Source organism: Nyctibius grandis, chromosome Z, assembly GCF_013368605.1.
Source record: "Nyctibius grandis isolate bNycGra1 chromosome Z, bNycGra1.pri, whole genome shotgun sequence".
NCBI classification, from domain to species: domain Eukaryota; kingdom Metazoa; phylum Chordata; class Aves; order Nyctibiiformes; family Nyctibiidae; genus Nyctibius; species Nyctibius grandis.
This window is the reverse complement of record NC_090695.1, coordinates 26,970,971-26,998,092: the sequence shown is the minus strand read 5'-3', so window position 1 is coordinate 26,998,092 and position 27,122 is coordinate 26,970,971. Positions and strand designations below refer to the sequence as shown.

General features: G+C 35.5%; 1 protein-coding gene across 2 annotated transcripts in view; it reads left to right on the top strand.

Moving 5' to 3' along the window:
* Window positions 1-27,122, top strand: part of FCHO2 (FCH and mu domain containing endocytic adaptor 2) — a 92,508-nt gene that overhangs the window by 30,292 nt on the left and 35,094 nt on the right. For both annotated transcript variants that reach the window (XM_068422374.1, XM_068422375.1), the window contains exons 9-11: window positions 16,398-16,442; window positions 18,219-18,291; window positions 22,480-22,504. In XM_068422374.1, coding sequence (XP_068278475.1) covers window positions 16,398-16,442; window positions 18,219-18,291; window positions 22,480-22,504 — 143 coding nt within the window. The remainder of the gene's footprint in view (window positions 1-16,397; window positions 16,443-18,218; window positions 18,292-22,479; window positions 22,505-27,122) is intronic.

Below are 27,122 nucleotides of genomic sequence, written 5' to 3'. Positions count from 1 at the left end.
TTTAGTTTAGTGGGAGAAGTTATACACACTGTGTACTTATTTGCTGCATTACAGAGTTCTTCAAATCCCATTTGTATTCTCTGGGGCCAAATAAAAGCTTTTGCCATAGCAAATTTCATTTCTTCAACCCTTTTAATAGCAAAGTATTCTAAGGAAAGATAGCATGTTCAGTGTGGAAATGTATGCACCTTAAATTTTCTTTTACAGTGTTAAATTATTGTATTGATATCAACTGTGTAAAGCAGTCATGGTGCAGAGGGAAAGCACCAGCACCAGGGAAATTCAGCAAATTCACAAGAAGCTGTGAAGTGTCAAAAACTAGAAACAGAGACCGCTAGTGATGTTAATTATGGTTACTGCTTCTATTATATTCATTTTATTAACTTAGAATCATACAGCTTTGACAAAGATTTGGAAGGCAAAGTGAAGGTATCAGCCTTCTAAGAATGAAATGGAAACATCCAGTGTGGTAAGGACTGCTTTTTCTTGATCTAAAAAAAATACTCATCTGCATTTTGGAACTGTTCTTAATAGAAAGGTGTTTTGACTCATGGAGCAAATGTTGAAAGTCTTTCTGTGTGTGATGTATTTATTAATTAGGCTGGAGAAGGAGATGGCTTCTCAGATAAATCTAAATATTCCATGTAAAAATGATACTGACTTGGAGTACAAAAAAGATGTAGAAAAAATGTCTTATGGTTGTCTTAACTGTTGCTTAAGATTCCAGTCCTAAATCTGTTTGAAGAATATACTTTAAAATTCCCCAGAACTACGTAGGCCTTCTCCCTTACATATTAGTTGTGGCTAGTATGCTAAGTTAGATGGTGGGCTGCTTTCTGAAATGCTGAATTTTGAGAACAAAATAAACTAAAAAGGTAATGCGTAACAATATATTCTAGTTTATTTCCATATAGTCTAGCTATAGTTATAGTTCTTCATAGCAGAGTTCACTTGCTTTTATTTATATCTGTAAAAATAAGAATGAATCTGAAATGAAGTACTGAGGACAGCTGTTTTATTGCTTGGACTATAAACAATTTACAGTAAAGTTTTCTAGATACAGGCAATTATTTTCTTAAACTCTCATCTGCATACCTGAAATTTCTCTTTGCACAGTGCTGTCCTTTGTACCAGATTATATGGGCTCCCTCTGGTGGCTGATTTCTGTCACCTGAAGTCATAATAAACAGTTTAACACTGTTTTTCTAGTACAAATAACGTTGCTTTCAAGCAGTAATGCTTTGTGCGGTTTTTTAACTTCATTTATGGACGTCTTTACAATGGCTCTTTTTTAACTGCTACCTAAATAAATTATTGTCAGCTTTATCACCTACTTCTTACTGAATTTACTTTAAATATTTTTTTAAAATTTTAATTTAGTTTTTAGTTTACAATTTTTAGTAATGGAGTATTTGAAGAAGTTGTATTCGTTATTTGTTTTCTCACTTCCATTCAGAATAAAAAAAATAGCCACATACATCCAGTTGCAAATCTTTGAATTTTAATTGAAAAAAACATCACTTACTGTAAAATGTTGAAAAACAGAAAGAGATCTGGCAGGACCTGCAATAACCAGTAAGGCTTCAGGTCAGAATTTAATGTATTCTCTGAACCACTTCTAACATTCAGAGGGACCTGGACAAGCTCGATAAGTGGGCCCATGTGAAACTCATGAGGTTCAACAAGGCCAAATGCAAGGTCCTGCACCTGGGTCAGGGCAACCCCCAGTGTCAGTACAGGTTGAGGGATGAAGGGATTGAGAGCAGCCCTGTGGAGAAGGACTTGGGGGTGCTTGGTTGATGAGAAGCTCAACATGAGCCGGCAATGTGCACTCACAGCCCAGAAAGCCAACCATATCCTGGGCTGCACCAAAAGAAGCATGGCCAGCAGGTCGAGGGAGGTGATTCTGCCCCTCTACTCTGCTCTTGTGAGACCCCATCTGGAGTACTGCGTCCAGCTCTGGAGTCCTCAGCACAGAAAAGACATGGACCTGTTGGAGCATGTCCAGAGGAGGGCCACAACAATTATCAGAGGAATGGAACACGTCTCCTATGAGGACAGGCTGAGAGAGAGTTGGGGTTGTACACCCTGGAGAAGAGAAGGCTTGGGGAGACCTTATTGCAGCCTTTCAATACTTAAAGGGGGCTTATAAGAAAGATGAGGACAGACTTTTTAGTAGGGCCTGCAGTAATAGGACAAGGGGTAATGGTTTTAAATGAAAAGAGAGTAGATTCAGATTAGGTGTAAGGAAGACATTTTTTATGAGAGGGTGGTGAAACACCGGAACAGGTTGCCCTGAGAGGTGGTAGATGCCCCATCCGTGGAAACATTCAAGGTCAGGTTGGATGGGACTCTGAGCAACCTGATCTAGTGGAAGATGTCCCTGTTTTTTGTAGGGGGATTGGAGTAGCTGACCTTTAAAGGTCCCTTCCAACCCAAACTATTCTATGATTCTATGGTATGTTGCTGCTGTTAGGTCTAATAGGCAGATTTGATACCATCGGTTGGAAGATGCTTTTGTCACTCACATGGTCCTGCAGTGTTCATTGAAACTTGTTGGCTACTTCTGATGAATCAGTTTTCTGTTTGTGATAGGCTGTTGCTCCATGTTCCTTGGAAAATTCATTTATTGCATGGCAGAAAATGTCTGCCTTTCTTCCACCCCAAAGTGTAAGTTAAATCAATAATGGACATGATGTCTATTCCAGATCAATGATATATCAGTGAGATCTAGCTTTATCTAGTTAATCGTCTAATAATTTATTTTAAAATTGGTTTTTTTCCAAATTGTCTCAAGGCTCCTCATAACTCCAGTCAGGGGAAAGTTTAAGAGTATTAATTCAGGATTATTTTCTTTATCATTTTGAAATTCTTTCTGGGAAGGCTATCAAGTAGTCTAGAGTTGAGAAATTTATCAGTGACTTAGGACAGGTATAACATCAAGATCTCCACTGCCTCACAAGGGAGCACATATCAGGAAAAAAATATCGTGGCATCCTTGCCAATGTGCTGGTGATCCTTGCCTATTCTGAGGGAATGTTTTTGGGAGCTGTTTCTGGAGAGCTAACAAATTTTGTATTTGGAAGTGTTAAAAAGATAATGGTTTATTTAGGTATGGCATTCTGCTGAAAGCAATGTGGACTTTTCACAGGCTACAAAACTGTTGATAAACCGTAATGTTTACTATTTGGATGGCAAGCAAAGCAGTTTAATCTGGTTTCCTTACAAGTACATTAATGCTGCCAGCATTGCCTGTTACCAGAATCATAAAGCATTAAAGCTTCAATTTAGTAAACATTTAAAAAACAAATTTTCCTAGGCTTTAATTCAACTGATTTCTGATTCAGTGAACTCGAATAATTGATTATTTGATAGAATAACGTTTTATGTGGCTAGCTGTTGGCGGTGGTGGGGTATTAGTGCAAAGTTTGGTGTGAATTTATGACATGCTGTCAGGTCTTTTTATAATTGCTTGTGTGGGCCTTTTAGTCCTAAATGCCTATAGAGTGTACAGCTTGTGTTTTTTCCAAAGTTAATGTAAGAGCATTAAAGTTAGCTACATCACAACTGGGAAGCTAGTGGAAGTAGCTAGTGCAAATACTGTAAATGCACAGTTGTGTTCACTCCATGTTAATATTCCTATTTAGTTAGTATGTTCTGTTAAACTACATGTTTTCTGCCTAACAAAGAAATGTACAAGATCAACAGGATAAAGTAAAAAAAAAAGAAGGTTAAGAATAACTGTATTAGTACTAAGAAATTTTAGAAACCAGTTAGTCCTTTCCCAGAGATTGAGAGGCAAAACAAGGGCCATGGAGTATTGCAGCTTGCTTTGACTAAAGTGACTATTTTTTTATGTGCTTGAATAATGAACTCTGATTTGAGAGAAAGACTTGAAACAGTGTTGGGTGTGGCATTTATTTTTTCCATGGGTTTGTTTGATAACGTAATAGTTTATAGCATTTATAAAAATGCTTTTCTAGGACACTAAACAGCAACAAAGTAGATGAAAATAAACACTGAAAATGCTTAATACTAATTTTTGGACATCTCTGCATGACATCTTTGAGCGTCTTTTCCACAGGAAGTGTAACAAAGCAAGAATTTATTTTATGTTCTTATAAATTATTTTCTTTATATTTTCTGTAAATATTGTGAATATTCTAATGCTGCCAACACTTGTGATCAGGTGCATAAATAGCCTGAAGTGTCACAGTTTTAGAAAGCCTGTGCCCACACATAATTCTATACAGAAGGCTGACTGAGGAATGAGTTTAGTTCATCAACATTGACAGTATCCAAGGGATTCAGAAAAGTATTCTTTGTAAAGGAAGGGCAGACCACTGCTATATTTCAGAAGTTAATGGAAGAAATTAAGTATGGATATCTTTGAGGATTTTAGGAGAAGCTGGGCTTGACACAGGTAGAAAAGTATTTAAGGGTCCTGTGCTGTAGAGCTCTGTTTTGGATGAGGGTCTGCAAGCTTAAGAGCTGTACAAACAAACAAAATAGTTGCAGCCTGAGGCAAATAATTTTTTGGGGTGTGGGAGCAAAGCAATGTCCATTTCAATAATTTAAGTAGGAAAAAGATATTAATTAGGTGAGAGTCATCAGAAAATGCAGTAGTATACAGGACAGGTGCTACTGTGATAATTTAAAAAATTATTGAAGAGATTTTAAACACCTGAGAATAATAAAGTAAATGCTAATAAAGTAAATAAGACCTGTACTTTAGTACAGGTAGTAGTGTAACCTTATAAGGAATTAGTATGGAGGGAAAGGTTTGGGGATTTTAATTTATTTATTGGAGGCATATTTTTCTTTTAAGATAGGAAATCTTCTTTGAACAGAATTAACTAGGCCATTAACTAAATGTCCTTTTCAAACATGAAATTTTCACAGGAAGCATACTTAGCAAAATTAGAAGGAAGAAGTGTATTCTTTTCTCTTTGTTTTCTATCAGAAGATAAAGTTTACAAGAAACGAAACTTTCTGAAATCTGGAAAGATCTGGAAACTTATTTATAAACATCTGTACATGTAGTTCATTCTTAGTAGACTGCAATGTTATAAAAGAGCAATGGCTTGAGTCTTGTAACAAGCTTTTTGAGGAAAAATGTGGTGTTGAACTAGGGAAGCAAACAGAGGAAGCTAAAGTTGGACTTAAATACAAACTCAAAACCACCTATCTTGTCTAATAGTCTGCCTTTCTAATAAAATTGAAATAAATCCTAAACTGTGCATATAATAGTCTATCTAGTATTAGTGGTCACTAAGTTGTGTTGCACAGGGTCCCGCTTCTAGTTAACTCATAATTTCATTGATGATAATACTGCAGCATGATAGTACGTTATACCGAGACAAACTACCATTGGACAACTTCTGCATTGAATTGATTGTCTGGTCAGCTAGGTCTGTATGTCATTCTCTTTCTTGAACACAAATATTTATTCTGGCATTTAAAATGTGATTCTCACTTGACTTGTATTTGACCTTGCGTGTCCATGGTGGTTCTCAGGATCTTTTCTACTTTGTCTTCATTATCTTTTTATTGTTGTGTTAATTGTTATAGATCACCTGGGTGGCCTTCTGTGTGAGTAATTCCATTTTAAATGATGGGTATTGATTTATCTGCATTTTGGCAATGTAAGGTACAGTGGGGTACCCTGTGACCTGTTGCCTGAATAGTATGAGGGTAGGAAAAAGGAAAATGTCTAAGCTGTAGCTAATCGACCTAAGCCCAGGTTTAACCATAACAATAAAATTTCAAATTCCTATCTTTTATTAATAGTGTTTGTAATTTAAATTCTTTATTTAATGTTGAAATGAATTTGTTTGGAAGAGTTTTCTCTATTGGTTGCTTTTTTCTGGGGAAAGGGGATATCTAGAAAAACAGTGTAAGAGATGCTGTTACTATCATTAAACTGCCTAAACCTTGGGAATTTAGTTTCAGAGAGACCCTCTCTGTTTTGCTGTCATAGCTGATACAGTCCTTCAGAGGATTGTGTAGGTCAGTATCATTTTTGATAGCCTGGTTCAGGAAGAACAGATAGGAGTGGAAAACCAGGGTCTTGTCACATGCATTTGTCCTCTTTGCAGCCACTAACTTGGTTACTATTATGGAAAACATTGGATAATAGTATGCACATTTTGTGTCTTTAAATGCTGAGACATATTTCAAGGTCAAACCTATACTGTCTTGGGCTCCAAATAGCAATTTGGGCATAAATGTGGGGAAGGGAGATTTTGTGGTGATCCTTAATAACATGTCTCTCCGTGTTATTCCTGTGGTTTCAACTTTCTCCCATCGCAAAGCAGTGTCTTGTACTTGCCATAAGCTGCAGAAAAAGCACACCAGGAAGAATTTTACATTGACTTTCTTTGCTTATTGGTGGCGCATGTGTGGAAACTGTCATATGCTAACTAATACTTCCCATTTTACAGTTGGGGTGGGGAAGTGGTTAAGCACGTATACTTTTCTTCCTTTCCCCACAAAATGAATCTTCTGTACAAGTAAATAGGAAAACACTTTAAAAGCACTACAAAGCAGGAAAATGTTCCCATAGAGAGGCCTCTGTCTAACTGAAAAAAAAAATTTTTCTGTCTGAAAAATTCTGGATACTGTAAAATGTATTATCCTCCTTTTTGTCTTTAGGAAACGGGCCCCATGAAATGTCTTAACCTCTGACAATTTCATGGGTTTAAGTTCAGAACTTCAGTAAGAAACCATACACCTCTTGGTTTACAGGGACAATGTGTGACTGTTACGCAGTCTTTAAAGATGAGAGCTATAATTTAACATATTTACAATGTCTAGTGCTCCAAAACCATAGCTGACTCTTCTTTAAGAAGAAAACTGTTTGAATGTGTCTGCATTTCTTTCATCACTGCATACTTGCATGGTCTCTCTTCAGCAGGTGAAATCATGCACCATGCAGTCAGGCAGAGCCATTAGTTACAGATACTTATATTTATAGGCAAAGCTTATGCAGTTCTGCTGCTTCTTAGTATTTTTCCACACACGCCTATATAGCTTTCACAAGACTTTTTGATACTTTCAACCCAATTTGATAGAAAAGTAGAGGTTTCAAAGACTTCATAAAAATGAACAGTCAGGTAGAGAAGAAGACCCAAACTAGTCATGCCGTATAAGAGAAAGGCAGTTGCAATGATGTAGGTTACCTATTTGGAGAGTCAGCAGACAGCTGAGCATGCGTTTGTATGTATGTGTGTATGCTGGCCAGCCACTTAGCCTGTGGATAGTTCCAAACCAGCCACATCTCACATCCTGTTGTTTATGCAGCCAGAAAGGCAATATGGGGTGAAGTTGAAGTATAAAGCAGGAGGAGAATAGAAAAGGATAAGAAGAGGGGCTAGGAGTGGTGTCGAGGATGGGATTTGGGGAACATAGCATTCTGTAGATTGGTGTCTTAGCTGACATTAATTTTGCTGCTCGCAGACCTCTTGCTTTCATAAATTGAGGCTGAAACTTACAATGTTTGTTGTCATATTCACGTGTTGCAGGCTGGTCAGATCTCTAACTTGAAATGTTGCCTTGGGTGTGTGTTTAATGTCTCTTGTTGAAAATTCTTGTGTTATCTGAGTAATAAAAAATATTTTCTTTGTAACTGAGGATGTTTGCCAGCTTTTTAGTTTAGAGGAAAACATATCTTCTCTCCTTGCTGCTAGTAAACTTCTTAATTGGTAATAATTATTTTAAAGCTACTCAGATTATGATCCTTTTCTGCTTTGTGTTTGCTCTGCAAACCACATGGAAATACTGCCCCTTGAGAGTAGTGTGCTTGCTGGGGAGCTTGTACCCACAGTACCAGAATAGCCTGAGATGAATAATGTTTCCTTTGATCCAGTGAACTGAGTGCAGGGCTGGAAGCGTAGTAATAGAATCAGGGTGAGAACTGATTGCTTGTTTAGTAGATGCTCTCTTTTTAGATGAATTTATTCATCTAAAAAAAGACTTTCCTTCGAAGTGCTACATATGTTGCTACTGATAATTGTAGTTATTTATGCTGCCACTATCACCTCTATCTTTTCTTTTTCAAAAGTACTACCACCATGCTATAGTTTTCTTTTTTCAACATGATTTTTTTAAAAAAATGAGGATTCAGTCAGGTCTTTAGCATCTCTAGAGGCTATATATCAGCTAAGCTGATATATAATCCTGAGGTTGTAACAAAGAGCAGTTAGAAATTCAGTTATTATTGTGGTGGAACTGTGTATTTGTAGAATTAGATTAAAGGATACAGTTTTACCAGTATTATTTCAATATTTCCCCTCAGGTTGGCCTGTTGACAGGCCAGTTGTATTTTTTGTCCCTTATCCTCTTTTGGCAAAGTAGAGCTGACTGAATCCACAAACTAAAGTTTGCTTGCAGCAGTCTGGTACTAGTATGATAAATATATCACAAATGTGTTATTTACTGCAAAGTTGGTTAACAGCCGTTCATCTTTAGTCTGCATTCCTACAAATAAGCTATGCTTGAATTTGGTTTTGTTTCTTCTCTTTATATCTAGAATAAGAAGTCGTTTTCCAGGGAAAAATAAAATTCTCCTTATCTTTTTATAAAATCACTTCTCTTTTTTGGACAGGCAATAAAAATGAGAAGTTAGTGTTAGAAACAATAATGTTGAAAAAATATATTTTGGCTTCCTGGCTTCTAAATTTGAAAGCTTGAAATTTTTTTATAAACATGTCACAGGATCAGATGATAGCAAGAAAGAGATTGCTTATATGTTTGTGTACATACAAAATTGACCTTTGTGATGCAGCTTAACATCTAAACACTAAAAGCAGTCATTCGTTTTGACAGCAGAATTAATTGACGCTAAACCAGTCGAAATTCCACTTGTAGCAAGCTGTTCATTAGGAATTGCTGTCTGGCTTTAGTGCTGTCAGAAAAATAACCTGTTCCGCTATGATTAAATAGCAGAATGATGGTCAGTCCACTGATTTGAGAGAGAGGTTGAATAAACTTTCTACTGCGGAAACAATTCAGAAGTGACACGCTGCAAGGGGGGGGTCAAAATGTGCATTGATATCCAGCTGAGCTGTCAACTGGCACTGAGCCAGGCACGCAAAGCTTTGCCATTTGAAGCAGCATGTGAAGCATATGCAGCTTAAAAAAAATTGTCCTCCTTTCATGCATGATTTACACTCAAAGAGACAAACTTTTGTTTTTATCGAAAACAAGAATATGGTTTGTTATTGTATTTGTAACTACAAGTGCAGATTTACGGAGTTTTTTTAAAAGCATTTGCTTGAAACAGATATGTTAATGTTTACGTGTGTGCATGCGTATGTGTAAACTGATTCCTCAGGATTGGGGGAAGGGCAGATTTTTTTTTGAGTGTCTGAGTGTTTCCAGTTATTGAAAATTAAATGTAGTTAATAAAAATATATGCTTGGGTGGGATAACATTTCTTTCTGTCATGCATACCCCTGTTAAACTAGAAAGGAGACAGTTCCAAAAGCAGATGCAAATGTAAACAGTTTTTAGTTGATTTGTTGACTTCTTGATTTGTTTACCTTTTTAGCTTTGCAGGATTTTCCAGTCCATTGATATACTTACTGGGGGCTCTTTTTCAGGGTATGACATAATACTATGTTTTCCTTCCTAGTAGTAGTAGTTGGCTTTTGTATTTGCCTTGTTTGTTTAAGAATCCAAACAGTAAAACTTTTTTTTTTCCCATCTGTTGAGGAAAGTGCAAATTATTTTATTGTTCTGAATTTAGCAAAATGTTCTCCCATTGTCTCCTTTACAGAAGTTTTGTGTAAGAGGTATACAGATATGTTAGAAAACTTATCTTTAGGATTTTGTGGAGATATGTTTTGTAACTCTTCGAGGCAGTTGACAACAAACTTGACTGTCTTGAAGATAATTAGTGTCACTTTGTAGATAAACTCAGTAGCAGGTGTAAGACTGTTATTTATAAACCCTGTTCTATAGTTGCCTTGTGCATACTCCGAAAATACTTTTCCCATAGATGTGGGCTAAATATGTAGTAGATAATGTAATATAATTTACAGGGCAATTACATTTTCTTCATTCATCTTTGAATAAGATCCATATCTCCTTATTGCTAGGCATTCGCTTTGCCTCTTAGTATCATGAAATACCACATACTCACATGCCTCTTGTAACAAAAGAAACAGTACCTGTATTTTCTGAACAGTCTAGGAGATGCATCCCAAGCTGCAGACTCACTGGTGCTTTATTTATGCCAGTGTCACTTATTGTAAGTTACTAGATTAATTAAAATCAAAAATTTCCATTTATTCAAATTATCTTTTGCTTTTTCTGTTCTAGCAAACCAAAACTTTCTCATTTTCAAGAGCTTAAGAACTGACCCACTTTGATTTATTTGCCTCAGTATCTTGTCAGATAGCAGCTGTCTGCTTCTATGTGTCTGCAAAACCATCATCCATTTGCCTTTTCTTCATGTCCATATTTGCCCGCTGGTATAATGCTATGAGCTGCAGCAGCTTGCCTTGGAAAATGCTTTAGGATGACGCTTGGTGGGGATGTTTACATACTATTAGAAGAGCTTATTGATTTTTGATGCCTGCTCCCTTTGTAGAATACTAAATTCTTATTAACATCCCGGTGGCTAGTTATGTATCTTTAAGTGACTGAGATCCCACTAGATACTCATATCTCTTTCTGTTATAAAGGCTAACCTTGGTTTATGCACTGTATTTTTTTTTTTTAGTTCTGTGTGTGTACAGTAACAAATACTTTCAAGTCTATGTACAGGTATTGGAGATGCTTAAACCATAGTTGCCATTCTATGGATCAATGTAACAACAGGCAGAACAGACTGTAAAAAAGTTATCTTGAGCGTGAAACCAGCCATGCTTAACCCAAGAGAACATTAATTAAGAGACTTTTGCAAGGGTTGGACTAGATCTCAGCTATAACTTTTTACTTATTCCAATTAAGTGTCTTAAAATGTATTTTTGATTTTTTTACAGTGCTGCTTTAGTTCTAGTATTTGCTCTTACTTTGTGTTCATATGAACACTTGACAATAGGCTTCCTTCTCAATTCACATTGTTGTCTTGTCTTGTTACAAGAACAAAGGAAATCTAAATGCTTAGACTGTAGTACCGCAGAATATTATTATCGTTGTCATTATCATTTTTATCATCATTATTGCAGTATGGCAACATCTAGATGGTCCTTTTTGGTGCTTTGAGCTACAGTGTGGCAGGGACTCTAAAGACAGCTTTAAGGAATTGCTTCAGTCCCCAACATCAGCAATACTTCTTAAACATGAAACAGTTTCCTTCTTTAGATGTTGGAACAGACAGTGAATCTGTGTACTTGCTTCAGAATTTTGGCCATTATAATCTTCCAGACTGAGCTGAAATTTTTGGTCTTAAGCCTTTGTCTATACTTCAGTCATTGGTCACAAGTCTGTTAAGAAAACTTTTCTGCCTCATAGAGAAGAGGTGGTGCATCCACCTGAAAATCTTTGTGTAGCTGTTACAAAAGTTATTGTGATACCAGCACATGAGTTTTTGTGCTTCAGCTTGCATCTATATATTACACCTGTATGTCAGTCTTCATTAAGATTGAATGAATGCCAAGCCCCTGAGAGTTTTTGACTATACCATCTGATGATTAAGGAATCAAGAATCAGAAAGATAGATGTTATGGTGGTTCAGAGAAGAAAGCTTTTTGAGGGTTTTTTGCCATGATATTGCAGTTGCTTTTTTTTTCCATATACTCAAAGTACAGTGGACAATGCAGGGGAACTTCTTAAAGCATCTGAATTCCTCATTGCTGCTGTGGTCCCATAGCAATAGGTGTGCCTAATGGCTTTTGGCTGGGTAGGAGACTGCAGGTGGTTCTAGAAGGAGATGATGTGGTCACAGTGCACACTTCTGGCTGGGCTAAAGTATTATTACCTCTTTGGGCACAAAGACATCTGCCCACAGGAAACTCCAGCTGTTACGTGGGCTACCAAAAGCTCATGACAACTATTCTGTTTTCTAAATTGGCTCACCATAGACCGCCACAGAAAATGTCTATTTCTGTAATGTTGTTTTGGTTTAAAAATACTACTCCTCGGGCAAAACATGGTACTCTTTACAGCAGGCATATAGGAAGCAGAACAGTTGGGAGATCTGAAGTTACAGAACAAAACACTAAGAAAATTAAAAACTGCTACAAATTTCACTCTGCTCAAAAGGGCAAAATGTATGAATATTCCTTTGCTGCAAGCAAATAGTGCAACATGTGTTATATTGGTGGGAGTGGGTTAAATACAAATTTTACAAAACCAGCAAACATCTTTGGGCATTGGAGGAAAATGCTGAACTTAATTTTTTTAGTGTTCATGGATTCATTAGGGACAGCCACTGGCATCTCGAACTTCTGAGATTCCAAAGGATGAAGGGCCCTATAGAAATTTGAGTTAAGTAGGAAAAGTAAGTTAGGATGAAAAGATGCTTTCGAATTGTAACTGAATCACACAATTTGTTGTAAGAAAATGCTGTTTTCATGATTGTTTTTTATCCTTCCTGTAGTAAATCAGCTAGTAGATGCAGAGGAAGGAAAGAGAGCATGTGTGGGGAGAAGGGACTCCTACATAACTCTGTCTATTTTGGTGAAGCATAAAATAAGCTAATAGGTATCGTGAAGAAGAAAGTGTATTTAAAATTTCCAAGTTAACTTCATACACCTTAGTAAAAAGTGGGACCTGCTTACTGAAATTTTTTGTGCAGCTTCCATCTCATTACTATCTCGGGCAATTCTTCAGTAACTGAGATTTTTGCAGTTTGCATTTTATTTATAGTCTTCCTTATGAGAAAAGAATATATTGTTGCAAGAGTGAAGTGAATTTTGGGGGGGTAAACCAGGTTTTTTTAAATCTAATTGAAAATGCTAATCTGATCTTCATATCTGTGCATTTCTGTACTAAGCATGAATGTTTGTCTCAATTAAAAAGTTTATCAAGCTGCGAAAACAACCACCTTCAACGACAAGGGTTAGGCAAGTGTAATGGACAAAATACAGGAACTTGGATGTGTTGTTAAAAGAAAATATTTGCTTTCTGCTTGTGTTAGAATTGAAAGTTAAAGATACTGATATGAAATAAGGATGAGTGTTACTTGAGCCTTGAATATTTTAATCATTCATGTAAAAGTCTTAAGTCTGGGGATCAGTCTCAGTAGCTGGAAAGAGTAAAGAAAAGGTGGTATTCTGAAAAAGCTTGAGTGTTGTTTTTCTCTAAAAATGTGTTGAAGTCTCTGTTTATGTGTTTTTTCCTTCTGTTTTTGTTTTGGCAATGAGTGTTTGTGGTTGGTTTGGCTTTTGTGGGTTTTTTTTTCCCCGGCCAAATGGGAATATCTATAGAAGTAAGAAACAGTAGTTGAATCCTTAGCAAAGTGATGAAAAATGTATTGTCTGAAGTGTAGTGCTGAAGAAGTAATGGGTTTGTTCTTCACCTTCTATGTTTTATGGTATTTTCTGAATTTCTTGCTCAATATATTTTGAATAATAGAGTTTAAATTATTAAAATGTTGATTAAATCAGTGTGGGGGTGTAGACATCTACAGTTCTCTAAATCCGTTTTTCTGGATTTTTTTGCTGTTGTTTTGGGGTTTTTTTTGTGAGATACCTAGATTTGCTTATTTGTGGAGAACACTGATTTTAGTTTATTGTGAATTTAGTGGAAAGCAAAGGAGAAAGAATTGGAAGACCAGCTTAAAATGCTCATGTATTTTCAATATTTAGTAGAATGAGAGAGCTGTTAGGAATTTGTATTTCATCTTGTTATGTCGAATAATTAGACTTGTGTTTGAAATTATTTAATAATTGAAATTTAAAGGGCAGTTAAGACTGCCATTTGAGATTGGTCTTTTGATATTCTGCTTTCAAGAGCTTCGTTTGGAGGCCAAACAATTACATTATAATAAATGGGATATTGTTGGGTTCTAGTCCCAGATTCTCATCCTGCTGCTAGTTTTGCAAGCACTCAAATCTTTTTTTTACTGGCAGGGAACATTTTGCAGATTCAGTTTTAATTGCAATAAATACAAGTCATTACTTTGAGCACATCTTTTTTTAAAAAAAAAATCATTAGAAGTCTGCAAAATTTCAAAAAAATCTGGTAGATTTTATCTACTATATCTGAAATAATTGAATTTGCTTAACATTGGTGAGTATTGAGTTCCATCATCAGCTTCTCAATTGTCTTTCTATTTGTTTGACATAAGCGTAATTTTTTTAATTTGCAGTTTTGAGAAATGCTATCAAAATGTAGCATTTATATTGAGTTGAACACAATTTTGTGCTGCAGAGTTAAATATACAAACTGGGGGTTACATTACAAATAGAACCATTTGAGGTACTTAACTGCATGAATAAAATACAAATTAATCACAGTTGTGTAATTTACAATGCTAATTCACAGCTAAATTATTTTTTACTTTAATTGTGGCATCTCTAATTGCAGTACAATGATTTGCTATGGTGTACTAATTGAAATCAAACTGAAGCTTGTAGTCTCCATGTTTCTTGTATTGAGGTGTGTTTTTGTCAGCTATTTATTTTAAGACTAAAGGTATGACATACATTTTGAAAACAGTACAAGTGAAAATCCTGTCAAATGCTTTCAAGTACACTTATTATTTTATGTGAAAACACCCTGAAAATTGCACAGCTCTTGGTTTTATGGTGGATGCTCATGAATAATCATAACTTCATAATAAAGATAAATAAATCACAGCAGTTACTAGCAGTTGTGTTTTGGGGCAGGAGTTAAAGTAGTTTCTGTATTTGAGGTTTCCACAATCGCTTTACTTCCAGTTGGTTTCAACTGAAATTTTCAAGATTTTTAAACTATCACTTGAAGTAGTTACGGGGCGGGGGGGCAGTTTGGCTGCCTTTGAGTATAGAATTGTGTATTTATTATTTATTACCTGTAATGTGCCTATGTATAAACTTGTGTGCACTTCCTCAAAATGGTTACAGAAAGGTAAGTAATAACCCCTGTGTCACAGTGCTTAGCATGCTTAACTTTGTTTTTTCTTCTGTGGATATGCTTGCAAACTACTGTTTCAAATAGGAGCCAAAGGGCTCATTCTTAGTACGGGCTGAAAGTAATGGTGCCTGCCTGCATGTGCTCTCTGTTTTCGTTGCACTTGCACAAGCGCTGGTGTGATTCTGCCATTCCCTGAACAAGGTCCTATGGCAAATCACTGTGTTTTTCTGCATTTTTCCTCCCTAAAGTGTCTCATAGTGGGGTTAAATAAATTCTAGGCTTGGCTATATTGAAGAAATGAAGGTTAGGACTTCACTTTGCAATGACCAAGCTGGTGAAGGGTCCGGAGGGTCTGACCTATGAGGAACGGCTGAGGGAGCTGGGGTTGTTTAGCCTGGAGAAGAGGAGGCTCAAAGGTGACCTTATTGCAGTCTACAACTACCTGAAGGGAGGTTGTAGTGAAGTGGGAGTCGGCCTCTTCTCCCGGGCAACTAGCGATAGGACAAGAGGACACAGCCTCAAGCTTCGCCAGGGGAGGTTCAGGTTGGACATTAGGAAGCATTTCTTCTCAGAAAGGGTTATTAGACATTGGAATGGGCTGCCCAGGGAGGTGGTGGGGTCACCATCTCTGGATGTGTTCAAGAAAAGACTGGACATGGCACTTAGTGCCATGGTCTAGTTGACAGGGTGGTGTCAGGGCAACAGTTGGACTCGATGATCCCAGAGGTCTCTTCCAACCTGGTTGATTCTGTGATTCTGTGATAGATGACTTGTGTCAACTGTACTGGAAAGCGATAATAATGAATTTATTGAGATACAGCACTTAACTAGTGTTCTCTGCTTTTTTGTCCTGTTTAGTCATAATGATTTTTTTAAAAGTTTTCTTTATTACTACATTTAAGATTCTGCATGCCACTTTTAACTGTCTAGGTAATTGGCAATGAAGAGGAAACAGAAGAACTAGCAATACAGAGTTAGCAAAAGTGTGAATCTCAAAATTAGGGCTATAGCTGTACTTTTTTCCTTTTTGATTTTTCTTTATATAGCTCATGTTCATTAAAAGAAGACAAATTGAAAACTTTACACTGATACTATCGGACACCAATTAGAGATGTTTCGTGTGGTTGTAGTAACATAGGCAATTGAATTGTATTTAGACAGTGTGCACTAGTATTTTAATTTTTCAGTATGAAAGAGTGAAAATATTTAATGATTTGCTGTACATGTATGATTTTGCAATCCGTTTGACCATTGGCAGGGTAATTGTGCTTTTCAGTTACCACTTAAATTTATAATTAGATTATCTAGTATTTTCAGGAAATATTAGTAGTTGTTAAAATATCTTAGATTATATTTGACCTAATGTTTATCTTCATTGTTATTTGTTTAAGGCCCTATTGAATTTGAAGAATGTAACACATCCAGTGCAGTTGAAGGTGAGTTGTTGTAGCATAGTCACTTATGTAAGAACGCTGTAGATAAGGACCAGAAACTGTGGAGTGAAGGGTATTCAGTGTGTGAATCTGTATAACTTAAAAAGTACTCCAGCAGACTAAAAAGCGGTTTTCCTTTTGAGAAACAAACGTCAATGAAAATAAGACCTACGATACTTTATAAGCACAAAGGTCAGAGAATTGTAGTGTTTCTTATAAAGATATTTGGGCTAAGACCCTGTCTTTGCAGAGGTTTGGATTTGATTATGACTGTGTTGTAACTTAATTTACATATGTCAAAACATGGCCCAGGCTCTTTCCATTGTTACCATGTGAGTTATACGAACTCCAACGCAGTGTTATGGTCGCAAAGCCTTTGTTTGTTGGCGTAGCTTATTTTGCTAAGGGGATTGTTGTAAGTGGTTAAGAACTGCTTTATTTGCATAAGCTATGTATTTTCTTTTGGGACAGAGGAGTTGACAGTATAGCTATAGCAGCTGACAACTTTTAAGTTGCCAAGATTTTAGCTGAGACTCAAAATCTTTTTTGACTGAAGCAGAGAAGATCCTCGTTCCGAAACTACAGTCGTATTCCCATTTGTCATTGTTTTGGGCTGCATAAGGCACAGTAAGAAAAGAAAATACAGCCCAGACTAGCATTTAAAAATAATTTTGGAGCAAATTCTGTCTCTATTAAAGTATAAGATACGGCTGAGTTTACAGCTACCTGATTTGAGAAGTTTTGAGTTATTTAACTCTGAAAATTTCTAAGAGTGGAGAGATCTTTGTGCTGTGTAATATATTTCTGTAAAGGGGAATATAATGGGTTTTTTTAGTGATGTGCTTGAATTGTCAGTTGTTAAATTTTTCACTACTTTTATCAAAAACATGCTATCAGTAGTATCAGACATCAAAACAAAATTGTGGACCAGTTGGATAAGATGCTTGCACTTAGTCATTTCATTTGGCAGTCTACTTTGCTTCAGCAAAAATTGGGGAGAGAAGCAGATACGTCATCAAGTCTGATGGAATATTTAAATGTATTTTAATTTTAATACATTAAACGGGTATGAAAGCAAACTTTTTTTTCTGTACTATAGCTACTATCCAGTGCTAAAAATGGGGAAGAAACAACAGGGGGGAGGCATGGTTTCAGACTCAGTGAGAGCCAGAGTTACAGCTGGCTACACCACTGGGAAATCATGAACTCAGCACCAGCTGGAAAGCCAAGAGATATTCTCTTTTTTTGACAGGACCAAGATCCTACTTCTTAGGAGAGACAGGGGCTTGCAGCTACTGGGAAGATGCAGGGAAATAACAGGGTGTTGAACTGCACTAGCTGGGAGACGGAGGGTTCAGTTTCTGATCCAAGTGCATTGGCTATTCAGGATTGGATGGTGCAATAGCTCCTGTTGAGTTTCTGTGAGCAGAGTCCTTTTCCTCAAAACTGGCAGTACACCTCTTTTCTATAAAAAAAAAAGTGACAGTCTGCATACCCAACTTGGAGAGTTGGATGTACAATGCAAATCAGTTTTATAAGGACTTATGTTATTACTGTGTCGAACCACATTTTAATTTAATTTTTTTATTGGTATGTTACTTAACAACAAATTGGAATAATGTTCCTTTAGTTTGGCTCCATACCTATCTCCACTGTTACATTTTTGTATCACTTGTGGCAGCATTTAAAATGTATTGGCATTAGTATGCATCTGTGTTTGACATTGCTAAATACGCTCTTATGTCTTTGATCTTTAAATTAAAAGTGTTTGTTTCATAGGGATAAAACCACGGAAGAGGAAGCCTTTTGGTTTATCAGGAATAATGAAAAAAGAAAAAGATATTGAATCTGTGTAAGTATATTTCCATCTTGAATACTTGTCTTGTGTGAAAACTAGTAAAAATATGGGGATAAACATTAGCTGATGTTTAACAAAAAATGGGTTTAGAGGAATGCTATGAATATGAAAGCTATTTAAGATTTTTGTAACTAAGGATTTTAAGGAAATAACGTAAATGTATTCGTAGTAGTCTACTCGTGTTTCATTCTTTCCTGTGCATAGGTAAGCAGCTCTCCCTTGTTCAACATTTGAATATGGTAGATAATGTGATTCTCATGTGTACTCCTAATGAAATAATACCTCTGTACACAGAAAAAGTACTGGATGCCTGTGTTTGCAGAACTGAAACTTCAGTTATTCTTTTATTAGAAAAACTTTTGTCTACAGTATCGAAGGACAGAAAAATCTTTGAATGTTTTTTCAGTACACCATGTGCACACTCATTTCTGAAAGACCATCATTCCAACTCATGACTGATGTCCCAGCTATACCCTTTGCCGTATTCATTGCTTGTGCTCTGTCTCCCAGGAGTTAAAACTCTCCAGAAAGTGAGGTTGAATAGTTATTAGATGGACTGGTCGCAGTCTGCGTGTTGGTAGTTATGGTCACTAGATTCCAATGTATTTTTTTCATCATTTCTAGATGTGTTTTCTCAATAGAAGTATTTGATTTAACAGAAAATAGCTTACAATTTGACATACTTAGCAATATAGAAATATTCTCAGAGGCAACATCTGCATACATAATTTTAAAATTACTTTAAAAAAATACTTTTCCAGCCTTAGTTTTTAATATAATGCTGAAAAATTAATGACGTGAGAACTGCGGTTGCTAATTATTTGCACATACAAAGTGCTTTATAGCTATTTTTCCGTTGGTATTTAATTTTAATAGTGATACACTTCTAAACCATGCTTTTTCTTCTCTGTCATGATGCCTTTAGAGCTCCACAGTGTTGGTTTTTTAAGTCGTTCCTCTATATGTTTATTCTTCTGTCATTTAGTCTTTCTCCCACCCTCTTCTGTACTTTATTAAGCTGGAGTAAACGGTGAGAGAAGTGTTATATATAGTGTGATTTTGGTCAGCAGTGATCTGGGAATATTATTCTGTTACAAAGAATTCTTTTTTCTGATGAAGGTTTAGTTTAAAATAATTAAAATGTTAGAAATATTTGATTATGTTCGTGTGTTAAACAGCTTTAGTGACCTTTTTAAAAGTAATACATTCTGTCTGGAAAGTTATTTACTACACTTTTCGTGTTGCAAAACTGTTGCGGTATCAAATAGCAGCAAAAAAGTATGTTCCATCATTTGTCTTTTGTGTCTTGCATCTACTTAATTGCAAAGTAGTGATTTTGATAGTATTGAGTACTGTTGTGTTTTATGGAATTCTGTAGCTGTCAGTTTTTCTTGTCCAACAAAGTAATTATTTCACCACCACGTGGTTTATTACTCAAACTAATCTCATGTTACGTATGTTATAAGCCTCCTTGCAAACCAGGCATCTCCTGCCATCCATTTTTTGGCAGATGACAAAATGTAATCTGGCCCCAGCAAATATTTAGGGCTCTTAATAGTAGTTTTCTGGAGCTAGTAAAGGCCTGGAAGCTCCAAATTAACTCTTCCCAGGTGTATGACTCAATGTATCCTTACTCAGAGATCCCGTTTTCCTTTGACCTGTAACAGAAAGAAAATTTTCTTAGGTACTGAGGGCTGAAAACTGGCTTCTACACTATGTGAAACACTTTCTACCTTTGTATGCTTATCATTGTAGTATCTGAATACTTTCTAAAAGCTGCTTTTTCCCAAAGACATTTTATTTAACATTGAAAGATAGTATCAGTGTCTCTTTCTAGAAAAAAAATTGTTTTTCATGGCACAATAATGTAATCAGAAAATATAAATTAGCTACTCTGAAATGGGAAAAGAATCTGCCTTGCTTTCAGCAAGTTGGACTGAAATTTTATTTCTATTATTTTGTTTCTATATTTACACACAATACAAAAATGAACAGATTCTGAGGTCAGAAAGAAAGAAGTATGACAGCATGATACTGACCTCTTATGTAACACATGCCACAGGCTTTTACAGAGATTCTTGCATTAATCCATAACTTCTAAATGAACTAGAACATCACAAATAACAGAGGATTCATTAAGTGCTTAAGTAAAATATTCTAATAGTTATTTATGATGTCTTTAAAATATTTTATTAGTAGTCTACATGTTGTATGATTTCATCTTCAGCTGATGATCCTATTATAGGCTGTGTGTGATAAAACTATATCATCAGAAACTTCTCTGCACATAGAGGTCAAGTCCTTTCTTGATCTCTTGTTAAATTAGGCTGTAAGGTTGTTTATTTTGTGTAGGGCAGGCTTTCCACACCTAGAAAAACTCTCATAGTTTGTAGGCTTTTCAATTTATCAATACAGGTTTTGAAGTGTTGACACGTAAACTGGATGTTGTGTCTAGTAATGGTTTCACACAGGGAAATACCATACACAGTGTATTCTATTACATATTGCTGTACAGCTTAGTCAAGGATTTAACTTCTTTTTCTAACCAGTGCTTTGCATGATTTGGTTGTTTTAGTTTTTATCTACAATCTTTAAATTCCCTTATAGAATCCTCATTTGATGAAATCTTACCTTATACTAGAAGCATGACCTAGTTCTTTAATCTTAAAAGAAAGATCATACATCTAGTGATGTAAAAGCACATATATCTAAAACCTGATGTCCTCATTTTCCACTTCACCAGCATTTGCAAACTATTGAGATTTCCTTTGTATCTTGAGAACAGATCCTGGGAGGTTCTGTTGGTGCTCCTCTGAATGATACTACATCTGCCATAACTTTTTGAGATCTATTAGCTCGCTAATTTTGAAAATCTTCATTATGTGCTGAATTACTTTCTTTGTAGTTTGCCTCACGTCTTTCACGTTTCTTAACTTTTATGGTCTTCAGGCTGTCTTGTTTGAGTTCAGACACGTTTTAAAACCACACGTCAGAAAATCTGTTTGTTATACCTTTTGAGAAAAGTCTAATACTTTGTCTCTCCGAGCTGTAAAATAGCTTTTAATATAGCTCTTTCTGTTGCTATGAATTCAGTTTAGCCAGCAGAGGGAGATAAGTCGTAAATCAGTTAGAAACTTCGCCTCATGTGTTTTCATTTATGTGAGGCCTTTCAGAGGAGATGGGATCCTTCATCTCACTGTCAATTCCTTAACAGGCTGTACTGAATTTCATGTTAATGCTTCTATGTTAGCAAGTTTTCATGCCTGTTTTTAAAGACACTGTAGTTTTTACATTTTTTTTTCCCTCTTAATTCTATAGGTGCATGTTTAGGAAGTCCAGTTTGATTACATAAAAACACTGTTGTTCAGTTACACTGGCACTTAACAGCTTTATTTGTCAGGATGCAAATTGTAGAGGACTTGTATGCTACTCAAGTATTCCCACGTTCTGTAAATGTAATTGTGTCTGCTTTTTGCAGACATCAGAGAGAATCAGTCTCATTCATTTTTTTTTTAAATACTACTGCTTAAATCGAAGTTATAGTGGAAAAGTATAACACTTCTGAATAATGTCCTTGCAATCACTGCCTTCTGCTGATGCCTTTTTTTTTAAAAAAAGTGCTTATTAGGAGGGTACTCTATTATTTTTTCTGGCATCTTCTAGTGCTTGACTGCAACTGTGCTTGACAACATGACCTAAGAATGAAATTCCAAAAGAGGGAAGCTCTGAATTGCTCTAAGGGTAGTCTTAATTTCTTTGGGAACTGGTTATTGTCCAAAATGTTTTGCAGTTGCATGTGGACTATTTCATTAGGATTGGTGACTTCTACTTATTGTGCACATCAACCATGGAGAGCTGACTCTTAAAGTATACGCATCCAGAGTTCAGTGTGGTACTCCTGGATTCCCTTGATCTTTTTTTTTTTCCCTCCCCACTATGATGTGAGTTTGCTTTTTCAGCATTTCTTTTGAGTTTCTCTTCTGCATAAACTTTCAGCTTTTATTTAAATCTCATTCAGTTGAATGTGGATTATTTATAGTGAAAATTTTAAGAGTCTAAGAGGCAAAAGGGTCAAATGCAATGTTTCAAATGAATTTAAAATATTAAAGGAAGTACCAGAACTGTATGAATAAAATAATTCATGCATTTTATAATTGTATATTTTCTTTATTTTTTTAATAGGGAGTGTCCAGATGCAGACTCAGTTGTAAGTAGACTTATTTCCAAAACAAATGCATATGCTAATATTGCCAAGCACTACGATCAGATGAAACTTGACTTATATACAATCCTTGCAATGCATTATTTATCTGAGGGGATTTAGTATTTTGACAACATAGTTGAAGTGTTAATTTTGCTCAGTACATAATCTTTAGCAGTATATACAAATATACGTCAGTAATACATTTATATTTCCTAACAATTTTAGGTTTTAAACGAAGTGTTTTTACTGCAAGTATTTGCTACTTTATTTTTCAAGTTCATAGTTTAAATTGCTTGGCTAATAGATTCTAAGTAAGAAAAAGGTTCAGTTTACTGTGGACCCAACTTTGCATCATCATATTCCTCTGCTTACTGCTGTAAATATCAGTGGGGTTCTGCTTTATCACTGGCAATAGAGTGTAGGAATATACTTTTTAAAATATGGCTTTAAATGCAATATCTCTAGATGCACTTTATTAATGGCTTGTTTTTCATTGCTGTCAGTTTGATTTGTGAAATGTCTTACAATTTTCTTTATAAAATTCAAATAAGTGACAGTTGCAAATTAAATTGGTATGTTAATGCTTTTTTATTTCCTTAATTGAGCCTTTCTTTTTATTTAAACATGTATGTAGTCTTGAATTATATCTAACAGAGATTGCAGCTCCCTATAGCTATAGTATGGAATAATTTACAGAAAAATTTAAGTGATTTTCTGTAGACTGATTTGGTTTTCAGTTAATTTATTTAGATGCCAATAATTTTAAACAATTTAAGTTTCCAAGTTCACCTATTTTGTGGATTTTCTTCTTTGCATTTAGTATCTGGGAGTTTTAGTGCCTAATATTAAAACTTCTTTTGAGAAACTTGGTTTGAAAAATCTAATAGAACCATTCTTCTAAATAAGAAAAAGTAAGTTTTGCCACATAATAGAACTACGTGTGTAAGAACAACAGCCTTCTAAGCATCATCAAGACAGTTATTTTATCCTGTGCGAAGTCATCTTGATTTAGAGTAAATTTCTTTTCTTGGCTACATTTAAAGTAAAGTAACTTTAGAATTATCCCTATAATTATCAGGCTTTTCATGGAAATAATGTCTTTTGACATTTCAGGTTGAGTCACTGGAGTGAACAACTGGGTTTGACTTGCGATGTTTATTTTCTTCTTTGCTTATTTTGGTCTCTAGATTTTAAAAAAATAATTAGTTCAAAAAATTCAACTGTAAATGTGTCTGACATTCTTTCTGGCTGCATGAAGCGCACCATATGATCATCTAAGTTAATTGTTCTGTCTAGATGTAATTCATATTTGGTTAAAAAAAATGATCTAACTTCCATAGTGTCTAACAACAAAATTGATACTTCATTGCGTTCTCTTTTGGGATTTTTTTTTTGCCCAACATTTTATGACTGCATTTGGAATTTAAAATTTGGTCTGTCATTTCTTCTTGCTTTTTACAAGCAACAGTATTATTCTGAGTGGTAGAATGCTTTAATAGCAGAAGCCATTACTGTCATTCTCATGAAAAATGAGGCCACATACCATAGATGGAATTCATTTCACCCCTTATAAACAAGCACTCCAGAGTGCTTTTACGTTTTAAGGTTGGTGTCCTCTTCTGTAACGTCCCATTTTGAATGTTTTTAATTTTTCTTGTCGTTTACTTTAAGATTTCCTTCCTGTTTAATTTTTCAAACTTGATCTAAATAGTTATAGCCATCTATATTATGTCTATGAGGATTTGTTTTGTATGGATCTTTGCAATAAATTACACATTTCAACAAGTTGAACTTGGAAATGTATTACTGAAAAAAAAAAAAAGAAAGCAATTATCATTTGTGTTTGTTCGCTAGAAAATACTGAGGACCAACCCTCAGAAAGTTCAACTTATTTAAGGTGTCCCAATCATTATTTTTGTCAGCTTTGATCACTCACAGAAAATCTCTGTCTGGCTTTTATATTATTAAAATATCTTTTTTAAAAGATGCCTTTTGTTTATTTGTCAAGAATTTTAATTGTGTGAAAGGAATATAAGAGATAACCACTCTACAGTTATTTATAACTATAAGCACTGAGGTAAATATATTTACATTTTAGAAGGATCCAGTAAGAACTGACTTTAGTACTTTATCTACCAGTTATACGTGATATTGTGGATCTTTGAACATACAGTATATAGTCAATACCATTAGGGCCTTCTCATTAGTCCAAAATGTATAATGCAGTGTGTTCAAACTTTTATTCTCCCTTTCCGGAAAACAAAACAGTGAGATGGTCCTAAAAAATCTCTTTTGTACCAATATGGAAATTCTCAAATTTATCTGTGGCAAGCCATCCGCTTATGCTCATCCAATTTGTAGCTGCCAGGTTACATATATTAGAAAATGTGATGAATTTGCATAAATTGTTTGTTCCTATCAATAGTCTTTTGTAACTGCTATAAGAGGTTTTTGTGTGCTTATGAGTAGGAAGGCAGCTGTGAACTGAGAACTGGTAATTGTTGAAAAGGTTGACTACTTCAATAAGCAGTCTCTGTTTAAATATAGGTGACAGTATGTTATGAGATTTAAAATTCCTATGTTGTTGTATGTCAGTCTACACATGTAACTTCCATTAAACTAAGCCTTGATAATTAAGAAAAGTAGAAAGTTAACTGTGCATACACTAGAAAGAGATAGCGACTGAAGTCTGGCTCTGTATGTCTTTATTACCTAGAAAGTTTTTCTAAAGCAGAACTAGTTGTCTTGTTTCCCATTGGTTCACCATGTCTCTAGGGATGGTCTATAGGAAGATATGAGCTCTAGTAGAAACTTTTCTTTTGGGGAAGCATTTACAAAGTTTCACTTGTGTCCAGCAAGATCAGATATGAATTTGGATTGCAACGCTTCCCTTGGTTGGGATACTTGCAGATCTCCTTCTTCTACTTGACTGCCTATTTTCATGAAGACTGAAGTAATGTAATTATCTTTGAGTCCTCTGTTCCGTCTGTCACATCCATTTGAAATTGTCCAGTAAGTTGAAAAGTAATTAAGAAGGGAGCCACAGATGCACAGAACATAATGCTGAAACTTTTTTTCATAGGAAACTGGAATGCAAACAAATATATCAAGGCATCCAAAACTTTTCATTAACTTCTTTACATGAGTGTAGCATAATTACAGTTGTATAGAATTCTGCACCATTTATATTGCTGCGGACTGATTGCATCTGGAACCATCAAACTCTAATTAGTGGAACACAAGTGTAAGCTTATATTTAGTGAAATTAAAATGTTTTTCTTTATTTGCATTTTGTAGTGTTTAGTTCTGACATATTTTGACTAGCTACCACTGATACTGGGAACAAGGCTTTGTAGTCAGAGCACAAGACAGGGCACTTTGAATACCTGTTTTTCTTTCTTTCTGCATCTCTGGCAATGAAAGAAACTGACTGGCTACTCTCTTCTTCCATGTCTTTTTGGTTAATAGGCACCCTAAGGAGAGGAGGCTGATAATATGTAATACATCTGTCTTAACCTAAGGATATACCTGAGTCAAATTTACATCTTAAATATGTCAAAAGTGGAGAGACACTTTTTTCTCTTGTTCGAGGCTATTAGCTTCAGCTACTTACTTTGCATTCATTTCAGTCCTCATCTGGATTACAGGAAGTCAGTCCAGTTCAGTAAAACGGTAGAAAGTTCATCTGGCAGAAAAAGAAACAGTGATACATTCAGCTGTGCTGTATCTTGAAGCATAGCCTGAGGAAAATGTGATAAGGAGCTCTCATAACCACTGCATATATCCCAGAAGAGAAAATAGGTAGAAATCAGTCTGAAGTGTAGTGAAGGTTCTTTGCTTCTTGACCAATGACCAACTTGTAAGCAGTGCTAACGTTGCTGAGGAAGGGCCAAAGGAAGTAGCTAGACTGCAATATACTCCACATGTTCCTCTCTTGTCCTTTGTATGTAGCTCAGAGGAACTAATGACATGGTAATGGTGTGGCTTCTTCCATTGCTTTTGGATGACAGATGGGACAGAGCAAGGACACTGAGACAAAGTATTCACCAAAACTCAAAAAAATATATTTTGGCAATAGAATGCTTAGTCCTCATGCCTTTTGTATAGGCAGTTTTACTTTGTTATTTATTATGTCCTAATGTTTTATTTCTTTAAAAAGTTATTCACCCCAGAAAGTTCATAGAACATACTAATGCAAAGACAGAGTTAGAAGCCCTAAGTTTTTAATGTATATTTAAAACTATACAATACCATAATTAGTAATGTGTTGTATTACATCTGCGAACACAGGGAAAACTCTTTGGTTTTTATAGCTATATGTTTAATTGCTTAACATCTGTGTATGTGAAACCTCCTTCCAAGGAAGTCCACCTTTCCAGTTACTTCTGCAGAGTTCAGTTCACATCCATATTGAGCCTTTTTTTTTTACTGCAAAGACTACAAATAACATGTTTGAGAAGGGGGCTAGACCAGACCTTCATCCCCATTGTGTTAATAACTACGTCTTACAGAAACCCAAAGTTTGCAAAGATCACAGTCTTCTGTGTTGAAGTTCAAAAATGACACACGTATATGTGAACGTTGTGGTTTTTTCCTCTGATGAGCATGGTAGGCAAATCAG